The 16,460-nt window shown below is 43.4% G+C and overlaps 1 protein-coding gene across 1 annotated transcript in view; it reads right to left on the minus strand.

The window, feature by feature from the left end:
- Positions 1–16,460, minus strand: part of CHAT (choline O-acetyltransferase) — a 327,907-nt gene that overhangs the window by 130,478 nt on the left and 180,969 nt on the right. Inside the window, exon 8 of the mRNA XM_077259349.1 lies at positions 14,123–14,292. Coding sequence (XP_077115464.1) covers positions 14,123–14,292 — 170 coding nt within the window. The remainder of the gene's footprint in view (positions 1–14,122; positions 14,293–16,460) is intronic.

Here is a 16,460-nt window from a genome sequence, read left to right on the forward strand (position 1 = left end):
CAACATTTAATTTTTTAGGGACCTATCCAGGCTTGAAGTGACTTTAGGGGTCCTATATATTGGAAACCCCTCAAAAGTGATACTGTGGCACTTCAGGAGTCTGGTTGCCACAATGGCATTGCCTTCCTCATGGGGGGGTGGGGGTGGGAGGGTTATGTCATGCCTGGGAGTAAGGAGGGATCCCCTTAGAAGGTGACACAAACATACAACACCTTCCTGACTCCAGACCAGAAGGGGGAGCTCTAAACCCGGTTTCAGGGGAACTTCCCTATAAGTTCTGGTCTGGAGGCGGGGTTAGTCAGTGTAGTGTGAGACAGTGAAAGGAGAGGAAGCACGTCAGGAGAGAGACTGGGAATGAAGCTGTAACTGAGCTCTTCCCAGGATAAAGCGCAAAAGAAACCATACATTGGAGTCCGTGGTTGCACGGGGACTAAAGGCCCAGCAACTAGAACCGGAGGGCAGGCGATTGCAGGTCTCCTGGCCCATCTAATACCTGGAGGCACCTCAGCAAGTCAGGAGCCTGGGGGCTGACAGTGAGAAAACAGTGCCCATGAAAGGCTCATGCTGTTAACCATACGGGTTAGGAGTAACAGACGCTAAGAGGAACTTGTGTAAAGCTTCAGGCAGCAAGGGATAGAGAATTCAGCTCAGAAGGAAGGACTCTGAACCTACCCGATGAAGTGGATCCCAAGTTACTCCCAGGCTGCCCAGACCCCATCTACACCTGTAACCTGTGCCCCGGACTGCACCTGAAATTCATCAGTAAAAGGTAAAGAAGACTAAAAACCCTGTGTCCTCCAATTATTTCCTGCACCCTCAGTCCTGCACCCCACCAGCTATCATCCCTTACCAACTGCAGCGGTAGCCTTGGGGACTAAGTTCTACATGTGTGGAACTGTACCAACTCTGCTGCAACACCATCAGCCCCAGCAATCCCCTTTAAGCAGCGTTGGCCATTCCTGGCCGAGTACCACAGGTGGCATCGTGAACATTTCTCCATAGACTTTATTTCCCACTACACTTCATCCCCTTTAATTGGATGCCCAGGGCCACGGACCGGGTCACCGCTTCCGTGACCACCCCTTTAAATACTGCCAGACCAGGCCCGAGTACCCCACGGTCCTATGGGGTGCTCCAATCTAATTTTAAAAACAACACCCCCTGACATACTGAAAACTGCTGTCAGGTAGTTTATTAACCCTTCAGGTGCTTTTCAGGAATTAATACAAAGTGGCATGATAGGAATAAAAAAGTGTATTTTTACCACCTAAATGTCGCTAACTTCTGAACAGGCCGCTATAGCTGGCTGACTCTAAGGCCGTGAACTGCCATGGCAAACATCAGGACCACACAATCATGATCTCAGGGTGCCAATAGGGTTAAAGAGGGAGCCCCCACACTCTTTTAACCATTTATATGATATGGTCATTGTTGACAGCAGCATCTAATGGGTTAAACAGATATGGACGGTGCCGACATTGATCATGGCTGATGCAGCAAGTTGTCAGCTACAGTGTACAGCGACAGCTGCTGGACTGTCACCTGTATGGGGATGTTAATCTCTTATATCTCAGGTCAGTTAAAAGACATATTGACGGTCATTAAGGGGTTAAAATTTGATTACTGGAACTCAATGAAATTACAGTTGACTTTGGAAGGTCATGGCTGTTCTGATAGCAATCTTCCAGAATGAATTAATTTTTGGAACATTTTCATCAGTTCGGGCGGTCGAGGGATGTCGGGAATAAGGTTGAACAGCAACCAATCAACGACATTTCACTTCGTTTAAAATAGAAGAACCAATCATAAAACTTATGTTACTGAACTATTTCTGGTGCTTTTTTCCTCAAAAATGTAAAAACAAATATATAAATTGGATCATATTGACATGTACCAAAAAGGTATACTGTTATCTATCAGTACGTCAGAAGAAAAAAAAGAATTACTAGATTCTTATTAAAAAAACAAAACAAAAAGTGATCAAAAAGTTTTACTTACCCCAAAATGAAACCAGTGAGAACAACTTGTCCTGCAAAAAATAATAGCTTCCACAACTCTTCTTATGGAAAAATGTTATGGGGTTTGGAATATTGCAAACCACCCATAATTATTTTTTAAATGTATTTTTGTGTGTAAGAGTATTAAAACATAAAAAACTAGATAAATTAACTATTTTTACTATTGTATCAACCTGCAAAATTTTGTTGATATGTCAATTAAACTGAATAGTGAAGTGTTTTAAAGAATGAAAACAGATTCAGAATTGTTGTTTCTTTTATGTCTTCAGCCTTCAAAAAAGTGTAACAAAAAGTGATCAAAAAGTTATATGTACCTGGAAATGGCACCACTGAAAAGTACATATTGTCATGTGCAAAATTAAGCATTCACGCATCTCCATACAGAAAATGTAAAACTTATGATTCTCAAAATATGGCGACACAAAAAACAATTTTTTTTCAAGCAGTGTATTTATTGTACAAAAGCTGTAAATCATAAGTAAAACTACATACATTTGATATCTCCATAATCAATTGACCCACAAACTAAAGTTAACTTATTTGTGCAGCATGTGTTTAGTGGAACATATAAGACATCACCACTGGTGAAGTGATGGAGGTGAGATAAGTATCACTGCGCATGATGACGTCATTGATGTGTAAGCAGAGTAGTTTCCTCCAGCCACACTACGTGTTGAGAGGATTAAATGAGAGTTATGTTATGGACGGCTTTAGTGGACCTCCATAGAGTGGTTGGGAGGGGTCCACCGTATCTCCACCTGCAGTGTTCTGACAGGACCTGTGTTATGTCGAGATCATGTGATCATTCACATGATGGAGGAGTCACATGGTCTGGGCTTAAATGGATGCCTGCCAGAGCTTCTGGTGTTCAGTGGTTGCCTGGAGATAGAACACTCCAGGAAGTTGTGTGCTCAATCTGAACCGTGGATATTGCTGCCTCTGAGCGGGCTGATCTCCGCTTGAAAAAGGACTATGTTTTTTTTGTTTCTTTGTTTTGCTGTTATGCTCAGAGGGCCATGTTTACTTTCCCATCTTGGCTTATGCTGCTACAATAAACCAAGCCTTTTCTTAAAGAGACAGTGTTCCAGTTATACCTCTGTGTCCAGCCGAGTGAGCCGCTGTACCGCACAGCAAACAGAAATGCTGTTTGTTTTTATTTTTTTCTCACTATAAAGAGTTAATAAAAGTTTGATGGTAAGCTATATGTACCCCAAAATGATACTATTTAATAATACAACAAACTCATCCTGAAAAAAACAAGCCCTTATTCAGCTATGTTGATAAAAAAATAAAAAATACTGTCTCTTGGAATGTGACAATGAAAAATAGCTTTGTTGTCATGATTTCCACGCTGTCTCTGTCTTTTTGTTACTTTATGTCAGGGCTGTCAGTCTGCAATTACCGTGTTCATTTTCCTTAATCAGTAGTGTTGAGCGATACCTTCCGATACTTGAAAGTATCGGTATCGGATAGTATCGGCCGATATCCGAAAAATATTGGATATCGCCGATACCTGATACCAATACAAGTCAATGGGACACAAGTATCGGAAGCTATCCTGGATGGTTCCCAGGGTCTGAAGGAGAGGAAACTCTCCTTCAGGCCCTGGGATCCATATTCATGTAAAAAATAAAGAATAAAAAAAAAAAAATATGGATATACTCACCCCTCCGGCGGACCCTGGACCTAGCGGTGTTAACCGGCAGCCTCCGTTCCTAAGAATGAGCGAGTGAAGGACCTTCGATGACGTGGCGGCTTGTGATTGGTCGCATGACCGCTCATGTGACCGCTCACGCAACCAATCACAAGACCGCGACGTCATCGCAGGTCCTTCACTCACTCATTCTTAGGAACGGAGGCTGCCGGTTGCAGCGGTTACAACCAGGGAGCGTCAGAGGGTGAGTATATCCCTATTTTTTATTTTTATTCTTTATTTTATACATGAATATGCATTCCGATCCCGATTCCCGATATCGCAAAAATATCGGAACTCGGTATCGGAATTCCGATACCGCAAATATCGTCCGATACCCGATACTTGCGGTATCGGAATGCTCAATACTATTAATCAGGCTTCTACTTAAGCATGTTAGTTCCTTCTCCCAGTGTCAATCGTATACTTGCTGTTGCCTGTGGATCATTAATCCCTCTGCACTCTGTGCCTGACCCTGCTTGACTTGATTTTCTTACTGGACTCTGACCCTTTGCTTGTGACCTGACTTTGCTTGTGCCTGCTCCCTGCATCTGTTTGTCTCTCTGGCTTTCCTGACCTCGGCTCATGTATTGGACTTTGTCTCTGACTACCCTTTGTCATACTGTGCCATTTTCTGGACTTGACCTCAGATTCTTTGACCTCCCTTTACTTACAGTAAGTAGTATATATATATTTACTGCTGCGACTCACGTCACATTACTATTGATCGTTAAAAAAATTTCAGTTTCACACCTATGGATCCGTTACATACTTTGTGTGATCAGGTGGCAAACATGACTCAGTTAGTCCAAGATTTAGCCTTGGAACAACACAAACTGGCTTCCTCTCATGCTCAGTTACAGGGCCAGATTTCTGGTACTCTTACTGCCTCTCAGAATCCCTCTCCTCAGACCGCTGTTATGACTCCTGTACCATCTGACGCCTCGTTCAGCCCCCCTGAACCTGCTATTGCACTCCCTGACGAGTTTTCAGGAGAAAAGGGCCAGTTAAGAATTTTTAAAGAGTTGCAAATTGTTTTCCTTGCACCCCCGGTAATCAGGGAATGAGTCACAGTGGGTGGGAATTATAATGTCACTTTTGCGGGAGTCCCCAGACCTGGGCATTTTCCCTACCCTCTCTTGCTCCTGAATGTCTTTTGGTGGATGCCTTTTTTTTGACACTTTAGGACAGATCTATGACAAACCTGACAGGGTCAAGGTGGCTGAGACAAGGATCATGAACCTATCAAAGGGGAACCACACAGTAGAAAGCTATTGTACAGAGTTTCATTAGTGGTCTTCTGAGGTCCTGTGGAATGACGCAGCTCTCAGATGCCAATTCCTCAGGGGTCTTTCGGAGACTCTTAAGTACGCTCTGGCTCTACATGCTCCACCTGCTTGTTTGGTGGAGGTCATGACTCAGGCTATCCGCATGGATCGGAGGATGCAGGAGAGACGCGAGGTGCAAAAAGAGGCTCCATTTTGTCCAACTGGCCCAGTTTGTGCACTTGAGGTGGAACTTATGGAGGTTGGTGCTGCCAGCTGTAAGATTAAGGAGAGGAAATGCCAGCGGGATCTTGGACTCTGTCTCTATTGCGGCCAAGCTGGACATTTTTTAAAGGATTGCTTGGCACAACCTGCAGAAAGCAAACCGTTGGGAAACGCCTAAGTCTCAGTGATTGTTGAGGAGGTCACTCAAACTTACAGGTACCTGTCATGATCCAGACCGGGTTTTGTATTCTGTCTTTCTTTCCCGGTCTGATCATGTCAAGGTTAACTTTTCTCTGCCTCGTTTTGACTTCAGCCTGGCTATTTCCCTTCACTGCATCCTGCAGGCGGTGTCAGTTAAAGTTCTGCCTACAGCATGAATAGCTGACTCTGTTACACCCTGACTTGTTCTGCTGTTATTCCTGACTAGAACCGTGTCTGTGTTACACCTTGATCCCTGTCCTGTCTCTGTGTGTCACCTCTGTGTCTGGACTTCTTGGTACTTGAGCTCGGCTTGGACCCTAACCTGCTTTTGTCTCTTGTCTTTGGCATATCCGCTCCTGACCGTTACTAATCGCCTGGCTTGTCTCTGACTTTGCTTATTCCTTTGGTACTGCGCTACAGTCTTGGATTTTACCCGGCTTGTTTGACTTGTTTGCTGCCACCTGGTGGTAACTTCGCTGCTGCACGGCAGGTCTGCTTCACCTGTGTGCATGACCTCTCTCCACTCTATTGCCACTTAGCGGAGCTAGCTTCTACCTGCATTGTAGCAGCGTGATAGTACCCTTTTACTCCTCTGATAAGGTGTTGTTGAATGCTGAACTTCTTTTTCAAGATCAGTGTCTGTTCACATTTGCCTTTATTGACTGCGGATCTGCTGCTAATTTCATAGATGCAGAACTGGTTCTGAAGTTAGGATTAGGGACAGTTAAGCTAGAAAGCCCCATTCAAATTGTGTCCATTGACAGAACAGCTTTGCTCAAAAATCTGGTTTGGTTGGTTACGGTGGAGTTCACACTCAAGGTGGGATCTGTTCATACAGAAAATAACTCCCGTTATGTTTTGGACAATTTACCTGCTGGAATTGTGTTGGGAACAACCTTTGTATGTTTGTTCCGTTAGTTTGGAGGGTCTCCCGAAATACCTGAAAGACTTTGGAGATTTCTTTGGGAAAAAGAGTCTGAGATATTACCTCCTCACCACCCCTATGACTGTGCAATTAATCTCATTCCTAATGCCAAACTACCCAAGGCCCGCGTGTATAACTTGTCTGGCCCTGAATGGACAGCCATGAAAGATTATATTAGTGAGAGTTTATATAAAGGTCATGTTTGCCATTCCTCATCCACAAATTATTTTTTGTTAAAAAGAAAGATGGAGGTCTTCGTCCCTGCCTCGATTTCATTCAGAATTAAATAAAATGATAGTTTAAAATACTTATCCACTTCCACTCATTCCCGATCTATATAATCAACTTTCTGGGGCCAAATGGTTTTCCAAACTAGATCTTAGAGGGGCATATAATCTTATATGGATTCGTGAGGGTGATGAGTGGAGGACAGCATTTTTAACGTCTGAAGGTCTCTTTGAAAATGTTGTCATGCCTTTTTGGTCTAACAAATGCACCTGCAGTTTTTCAAAATTTGATGAATGATATTTTTTCTGATTATATTTGGGAGATTTATTGTGGATTATTTGGATGACATTCTGATTTTCTCACCTGACCTGGATTCACATCATAAACATGTCCGTTTGGTTTTGCAAAGGTTGAGGGATAATTGATTGTTCGCTAAAATTGAAAAATTTTCTGTTCAAGAAATATTATTTTTGAGTTTCATTGTGTCAGCCTCCAGGTTTAAGATGGATCCTGGGAAAGTTAAAGCCATCATTGATTGGGTTCAACCCAGCGGCCTTAAGTCTCTGCAGCACATTTTAGGATTCTGAAATTATTACAGAAAATGTATTACAGAATTTTCTCAGATTGTCAAGCCTCTTACGGACCTCACTCATAAAGGAGCGGAGCTAAAGGTTTGGTCATTGGAAGTGGTTGGGGCTTTTGAAAATTTAAAGAAACGTTTTTTGTCTGCTCCTGTTCTGGTGCAACCAGACCTCCAGAGGCCATTTATTGTTGAGGTAGATGTTAGGAATTGAGTTCCCGCTGCTGTACAGGGGGAATCTCGAGCCGTGTCTGCTGCGGTCTCCCATTCTGCATTGGCCGCAGTGGAGCCTGCTCAGCGGAGATGTCGGTCCCAGCGTCTCACTGAGTCTGATACTGTGCAAAGGGTTACTTAGAAAGAAGGAATATAAACCAGCTCACCCATGATGCATAAATCAAACCTCAGGAGCATGGACCCGCTGTGTCCAGGCGTATAAAGTCCAAAAAAGAAAAGAATGTCCAGCTTCACCGAGTCCATAAAAAAGAGTTTTCTTTATTCACAAACTTTAAACATGGAGGATACAGACTTCAGCACGAACCATATGGGTAAGAATCTCAACGCATTTCTGGAGACTAAGCTCTCTTAATCATGACCATGAGTCATGATTAAGGGAGCTTAGTCTCCAGAAATGCATTGAGATTCTTACCCATATGGTTCGTGCTGAAGTCTGTATCCTCCATGTTTAAAGTTTGTGAATAAAGAAAACTCTTTTTTACGGACTCGGTGAAGCAAAGGGTTACTGCTGTCTCTCCAGGCTCTGCTATTGTACCCTGCACTGATCTGCGGCGAGCAGGCTTTTCTGGGACTAAGTCCTGCTTTGCACACACTGAGCATGCCCAGGGTAAGATCTCTCAGTGGAGATCAAGGGTCACATGCTCAGGTACTGCAGCAACTTCCATTGGTCCTCCAGGAAGGTCCTGTCCCTGATCAAGTTCTGTGGCAGCCTTCCATTGGTCCTTCTTGGAAGGTCCTGTAGGTGCTGCAGCTATATAAGGTTCTCATGACAGCACGGCCATGCGCTAGTGTCAAATATGTACGAGCTCAGCGCCAGTGTGGTCGTGTGTGTGGTCAGGACCCGGCTGAAATAAGCCCCTAGAATGCTGGCACCTCCGGCAAGGAGTTTTGTGTATGCAGTCAGGGACCCGACTGAAATAAGCCCCTAGAATACTGGCACCTCCGGCGGGGAGTTTGTGTGAATTCAGGGCTGGCTAATAGCCGATAGAATTCCGGCTCCACCGGAGAGGAGCTGCGTGTTGGTTGGACTGCATGACCACTGTCGGCTCTACACAGTAGCCGTGTCCCCTGTGAGCTAAACAGGGCACAGCGTTCTCTTTACTACGGGCTCTGTGAAGTAACAGAGTTCGTTTATTCTAATTTGCTTCGCCGCCTTACTTAGCAGCAGGTTCTTTCCTGCACGGTGGATCCCGGGTTGCGAACGCACCTAACCCATCTAATAAATATATTCGGTGCGTTCTGCCAACCCTAACAGTACACTAGCACCAGGATCTGGCTAAGTAATGGCGGATGAACAGCGATTGCAGGGGTATATCCAGCTGCTGGAGGGCCGGTTGGCGTCTCTTGAGTGTGCAACCTCGGCGGTGGATGTTACCGCAATAGCTGTTCAGGCTGCTAGCATGGCTGCAGCAGCTTTACCCACTGCCACCTCTGTTCCGACTTTATCTCACCTCCCATTGCCTGAGAGATACTCTGGGGACAGTAAGTCCTGTAGGGGGTTTCATGAGCCAATGTGGTATACACCTCGAGCTCCTGGCTGCACGTTTTCCCACAGAGCGGGTAAAGGTGGGATTCATAATCTCTCTCCTGTCGGACAGAGCATTGGAGTGGGCTATGCCGCTGTGGAGCGCAACGATCATGTGGTGCGGAGTGTTCCTCGGTTTCTGGACACTCTGAAACAGGTCTATGTAGGACCCCAAGTCACCCATGATACAGCGCTCCAACTGCTGGCTTTGACTCAGGGTTCAACCATGGTCATCCATTTTGCCGTTCACTTCCGGACATTAGCGTCTGAGTTGGAATGGCCAGATAAAACCCTCATTCCCGTATTTTGGAGGGGGCTGGCTGACCATGTGAAGGACACTTTGGCCACTAGGGAGATTCCCGCCACACTGGAGGAGCTCATAGCTGTATCAACTCGCATAGACCTTAGTTTTCACGAGCGAAGGTTGGAGGGAGCCCAGTGTAGGCAAAGGTTTCGGCTGGCTCCCACCTTCGCCAGACCTTTGGAATCTCCAGTCCAGGCGTCCGAGTCACATGAGGCCATAGAGGTGACATGAGCGAGATCCAAGTCCCAGCCCTCTTGTGCACTTAAGGTCTGTCATGTTTGCCGACAGTCAGGACATCTTGCCTCCAAGTGTCCTCAGCGGTCGGGGAAACGTCAGCGTCTAGTGGCAGTTGGAGGAGGTACACTAGACACGGCGACGTTTGCCTCTAAGTTGTCCTTCAAGGGGACAATTACCATAAGCCCATACACTCTTATGGTAGAGCTATGCGTGGACTCTGGGGCGGAGGGTAATTTTATGTCATCCACTTTCGCCCAGCGTCACGCAATACCCCTGGTGATGCTCACCAAACCAGTAACCGTTCGAGTCGTAAATGGGTCGACACTACCCTCACAGATTACCCACCAAACCATTCCTTTCACTCTTTCTGTGTCTCCATCACATCAGGAGATTATCTCCCTATTAGTCATTCCTGAGGGAATTATTGAGGTCCTGTTGGGGATACCATGGCTACGTTTTCATTCTCCTCATATAGAGTGGTCCTCAGGGAGAATTTGGGGATGGAGTAAATCCTGTGAGGGTAGATGTCAGAGGGAGTGCGTTCAAGTTGCTACAACAGAGGTACCCACAGATCTTTCCTCTCTCCCCAAGCACTATTGGCCCTATGCGGACGTGTTCTCCAAAAGGGCTGCGGAGACCCTTCCGCCTCACCGCCCCTATGACTGTCCTATTGACCTCTTGCCTGGTGCTGAGCCTCCCCGGGGTCGAGTCTATCCGTTAATAGCCGATAGAATTCCGGCTCCACCGGAGAGGAGCTGCATGTTGGTTGGACTGAATGACCACTGTCAGCTCTACACAGTAGCTGTGTCCCCTGTGAGCTAAACATGGCACAGTGTTCTCTTTACTACGGGCTCTGTGAAGTAACAGAGTTCGTTTATTCTAATTTGCTTTGCCGCCTTACTTAGCAGCAGGTTCTTCCCTGCACGGTGGATACCGGGTTGTGAACGCACCTATCCCATCTAATAAATATATTCGGTGCGTTCCACCAACCCTAACAGTAGATGCTTCTGAGGTCAGGGTGGGGGCTGTATTGTCTCAAGGTCCTGAGACTATAACTAACCTGCGACCATGTGCCATCTTCTCTAAACAATTTTCTCTTGCTGAGAAAAACTATGATGTGGGTAATCGGGAGTTGCTTGCAGTCAAGTTGACCTTTGAAGAGTGGAGGCATTTTTTGGAGGGAGCTGTTCATCCAGTCACCGTGGTGACAGATCACAAAAATCTTGCTTATATTGAATCTGCCAAGCGGTTGACACCTAGACAGGCCTGATGGTCCTTGTTTTTTTCACGATTCAATTTTTTTATTATGTTCAGATCAGGATCTAAGAATGTGAAGGCGGATGCCCTGTTTCGCAGTCTTGATTCTGTGTCTCCTCCAGAACCTCCTTCCTTCATTCTTCCTCAGGGTGTTGTTGTGGCCATGGTTTCCTCTGAGCTGGAAGCTGAGATCCATACTGCTCAGACCTTGGCTCCTTCCAATACCCCTGAATGCTAGCTGTTTGTCCCTGTGTATCTTAGATTACACCTTTTACAAGAATTCCATGATTTTGTGTTGAGTGGTTATCCTGGGGTCACTGCCACCCAGAAGGCAGTTGCTAGACTCTTTTGGTGGTCCACTATGCATAAGGATATTATAGATTTTGTGTCTGCTTGTGAAACTTGTGCACGTGCCAAAGTACCTACGAGATTTTGCCCATTATCGCACACCACCAGGCTGGGCTTGAGGTTCACCAGCACCAACCACTCATGTGTCTGCTGTTTGATCCTAGTCCATAGCTCCTGCGCATTGTGGGATTTGGCCCCCAAACAGAAGAGTTTAAGAACCTCCCCTTTCTCCGAACTGTGCACGTAACTAGGATGGCCTCGCTCCACGTAACGTCTTGGATCTCATCATCCCCCACATCAGCTTCCACGAACTCCTCAACCCTACCCTCCTTCGCCAGTCTGCACATTGCAGAAAAAAACTGCAGTTGGCAACTGAGTTTCATCATCATCTGACATGTCCTGTGGTGGTGCACCAGCCTTCCCACATACTCATCCTCTAATATAACAAGTGGTTGGGCATCAGTGCACTAAGTCTCTGCCACTAATGGGGTAGGATTAGGCAGATGGGCCATGGAACAACAGCCAGTGGAGTCAAAAAACAGAAGAGACTGCCGCATGACTTGGGGCCCAAAAAGCTTGGCTGATTTGCAAGAAGGCAAGGTGGAATCCGAATGACCATCATCAGGTGCTAACTGTGCACTTTCTCCAGTCATCAGGGTTGCAGAATACACACAGCCTTTTTTTTGCAGAGTGCAGAGTGCGCAGTCACAATCTGTCCCTCAATCCAGCTGCATCTACACTAATGAGAGCATAATGGCGGCAGCATTCGTGATCCAGCCATTATTCAGGCCGGATCACGTAATGCGCCTGCCATTTAAGCCATGCCAACACACGTCATAGCTGTGATGGCTCTGGAAGTGCCTACAGTCTAAAAACAAGTTGATTGGCAGTGCTGCAGTACCCGAGCAGAAAACCAAACATACAGTAAAAAATCTATTTTTGGGGTTCGGTAATCAACACTAGATGTTCGGATGGACCCCGATCTTTCCCGTTCAGGCTAGCTCATCCATATTGCTAATATCTTTATCTTTGCAATGGAAAAGGCAAGTTAAAAAAATAATAAAAAATTGAAAAAGCCCATTTTATTCCGTTCTATTACATTGTGTGTTCAGTTCAATATGGAAATTTTGATGATTTTAAAAGAGAACCTGTCATCAAGATTTAATACCCCAAAATAAGGGCGCTTTAATGCTATCTAAAAAACAATCAAAACAGAAACCCCAAAACAGTTACAAATGATCTTGACGTTGTTGCTTGTATAGTCTCCTCTGATTGTTTAGCAAAAGTTGTTACAAGTTTACTGATGAATTAAAGGGATTTGCTGCGCTGAGAAGTTTGCAGTCACTCCATGGGACTGCAGAACAATGACAGTATGCAATGCATGTATGGTCACGATTCCCTTGTATTATGCCAATCACACAATCTGCATACATGCAGTCACGTGAAGATGAGATGCTATGCCACTTCTCAATGGTCTTGCAGAGGAGAGTCTAGGTGACACATAACCACAAGTATGCAAATTGCATTCATTCATTCATTCATTCATTCATATGACCACTATCTCGCATGGGGAAGATAGAGAAATTGTGGAAGTTTTTGTATCGCACAATGTCAGGATTGGGCAGTCCTCAGTCACATAGAGTTCTATCTATCTATCTATCTATCTATCTATCTATCTATCTATCTATCTATCTATCTATCTATCTATCTATCTATCTATCTATCACTCCACACCCTTCAAAGTAATCATATTTTAGCAGTTACCTTGAATTAAAGGGGGGTATCTAAAACTTAAAAACTGATTGCCTAACTATAGGAAAGGCCATCAAAGTAGAGAAGTGGATGACCAACTCTCTTTGATTGATAAGCTGTTTTAGGGACCAGTAAACAATTGTGTTCTCTGTGTCTGGCAAATTCAACATACTTGATTATTTTTTCTGACATAGCCTGAACATCTAATACACATTAGAGTGTTGTTAGACCTGTGAAAATCAGCAGATGTGTCCAATCTTAGGTCCGGTTCAGATGAACAGACTTTACAGTCTGTATATGGGCTGTAATGCTCAGACTGATCACAGGTCCCCCCCGACATGAACTTACAGTCTCAAAAACACATATGAGGCTGTAAGTTTGGATCAGGAGACCCAAGCATTGCGGTCCATATGCAGACCATGAAATACTCCTCATCCCAGCCTTAGTCTAATATGTGCTGACACCTTAGCACTAAGAGAAGGGAGATGTAGTGCAGATCTGAAAAAGCCAGGAACAGTATTCTGTTGGGTCTATATCAGGAGTTACAGGACAGCCTGTCATACACAGGAGTTTCACAGACTGTACACGTAAAGCTGCAAAATGGTAGAAAATGTTTATTTGAGTCTATTTTGAATGCAGGCAGGACAGTTCCTGAACAGAGCTGATACTCCTAGAAAAATAAAGTGGGAGATTGGCCAAATGACTCAATAATCAGAAATAACACTCAATGCATGCTGCACCCAGAGGGGAAGCATGAAATATCTGTACGGTTCCCTTTAGCATTAAATGTGTGCGATCATTTACAGTTTAATTTCCAAAAAGATAAAGAAATTAATCATTTGAAAATTAGTTGTTTTTTGCATGGCCTGGGCAAAGGATTCTGTAACATGTCTCTGATTTTAATGAGCTTTCTTATACACTGGCCAAAACTCTAGCAAGAAAAGGTCTGAAGGGATCACATCTGATTACTTTAGTAAGTTTGTAGTTGAGAACAGATGGAAGTGGTTCTTTTCCAACACAAATTCCTAATGGTCCATTTGCTGAATGCGTGTTTGTTCTGAAACATCTGCATTTTCCCCTCCTTCTTATTAGATATCTGAGCAAGGTCCGTAATGAATTGGTTGGCAAGATTATACATAGATGAAACCACCTTATAGCCTTTTATATATATATTTACAAAAATAATATGTATTCAGAAAAAAAGGCATGAAATAACTTTCATTATTAGTTTCTAAACGTAGGGGACATCTCTAAAAATGCTAAAAAAAAATCAGCCAAGTGCTAATGCCCCTTTAGGTTATGCAGCACAAAATATGAGATTTGAAAATACCTGCATGGGCTTGTCATACCATCGATTGCCTCCATTTTTGTCGTACCCTCCACCATGAAGAAGCTGCAGTGCCCTATTTGCTTCATTAAGTTCTTCTCCTGTTGGTGCGTCCAGGCAGACTAGACATATACATCGCTCAATCATATCTAGAGAGTCACGGTTTGTGGAATCTGTGAAATACGGGATAGAAACAGAACTGAGCAAAGACTAAAGCAAATAAACAATGAAGCAAGTTCTAGCCCTATCTGCTCTTATGTTCCACCATGCTTTACTGTTGGTAATAGACATTTCAAAAGGGCTTTGATTTCTTTAGTGGCATAGTGGCATATATACTTCCTCCAAATATCTCAAATTTAGACTCAGTCAATGAAACCTTAGTCTACATGTCCGGTATCAATGTTAAACTGTGGATATGTTTAGCTTTTTGCCTATTATCTTTTGTTAGTAAAATGGAAGTTTTTATCATTTTTTGATTGGCATATTTTTGCTGCTGTTACCCATTACTCATGTAATTAGTCTACAGCTGCTTCATTGCTATGGCACAGGTGGGGCATGCCGATTCGGCATCACTCAAGTCCACATATGTCCACGGGTTGTGTGTGGTATTGATGCCCAGTTTCATTCATTTCAGGGCTCATTCAGACATAATCAACCAAGGAACTACTTCAAATAAATAATTAGAAAAAAATCATATAAAATTCTAAATATTTTATTTGACACCAATAGAACAATACACAAAATATTTAAAAACAAGAGGAGCAGTTTGTAGCATTCATAATATCAACAAATATATATAGGTCCATAAAGAAATGTTTCTTTTATGATATTAAGTACTGTTAGCAAAGAGGAAGGTTTTTAGCTGCAGTACCTCATTGGTATATATCCACAGTGGGACACAGATGAAGGGAGGTGCATATCAATATATATGCCAGAGAAAAATCAATGGCATTTCATGTGCTACAAATATCCCGCAAAATAAGCAACTTTAGAGATAATTAGAAAGTGCATAGTGCATAGTGCATAGTGCATAAAAGTATATATACTAACCAGTACTCATAGTGAGGGTGCCAATACTGCCTCCTCACACTCCAACGCGTGTTTCACACGTTTTGTTTCTTCAGGGAGTGAATATTTTGTGTATTGTTCTATTGGTGTCAAATAAAATATTTAGAATTTTATATGATTTTTTTCTAATTATTTATTTCAAGTAGTTCCTTGGTTGATTAATAGGTTGTTTATCTGCTTGAAGCTTATTTATTATTATTTTGGGATATTTTCCTTGTTGGATTAAACTCATTCAGACATAAGACTATTTGTTTGCATACAGGAAGAATCATTGAGTGAAGCAGTGTTTTTGATCAGTGTTTGGTCATTGTTAGTTTAACCCCTTCATGACCCAGCCTATTTTGGCCTTAATGACCTTGCCGTTTTTTGAAATTCTGACCAGTGTCCCTTTATGAGGTAATAACTCAGGAACGCTTCAACGGATCCTAGCGATTCTGAGACTGTTTTTTCGTGACATATTGGGCTTCATGTTAGTGGTAAATTTAGGTCGATAATTTCTGAGTTTATTTGTGAAAAAAACGGAAATTTGGCAAAAAATTTGAAAATTTCGCAATTTTCACATTTTGAATTTTTATTCTGTTAAACCAGAGAGTTATGTGACACAAAATAGTTAATAAATAACGTTTCCCACATGTCTACTTTACATCAGCACAATTTTGGAAACAATTTTTTTTTTTACTAGGAAGTTATAAGGGTTAAAATTTGACCAGTGATTTCTCATTTTTACAACAAAATGTACAAAACCATTTTTTTTAGGGACCACCTCACATTTGAAGTCATTTTGAGGGTTCTATATGGCTGAAAATACCCAAAAGTGACACCATTCTAAAAACTGCACCCCTCAAGGTGCTCAAAACCACATTCAAGAAGTTTATTAACCCTTCAGGTGTTTCACAGCAGCAGAAGCAACATGGAAGTAAAAAATGAACATTTAACTTTTTAGTCACAAAAATGATCTTTTAGCAACAATTTTTTTATTTTTCCAGCGGTAAAAGGAGAAACTGGACCACGGACGTTGTTGTCCAATTTGTCCTGAGTACGCTGATACCTCATATGTGGGGGTAAACCACTGTTTGGGCGCACGGCAGGGCTCGGAAGGGAAGGAGCGCCATTTGACTTTTTGAATGAAAAATTGGCTCCAATCTTTAGCGGACACCATGTCACGTTTGGAGAGCCCCCGTGTGCCTAAACATTGGAGCTCCCCCACAAGTGACCCCATTTTGGAAACTAGACCCCCCAAGGAACTTATCTAGAAGCATAGTGAGCACTTTAA

This window comes from Ranitomeya variabilis, chromosome 4 (assembly GCF_051348905.1).
Source record: "Ranitomeya variabilis isolate aRanVar5 chromosome 4, aRanVar5.hap1, whole genome shotgun sequence".
Lineage (NCBI taxonomy): Eukaryota > Metazoa > Chordata > Amphibia > Anura > Dendrobatidae > Ranitomeya > Ranitomeya variabilis.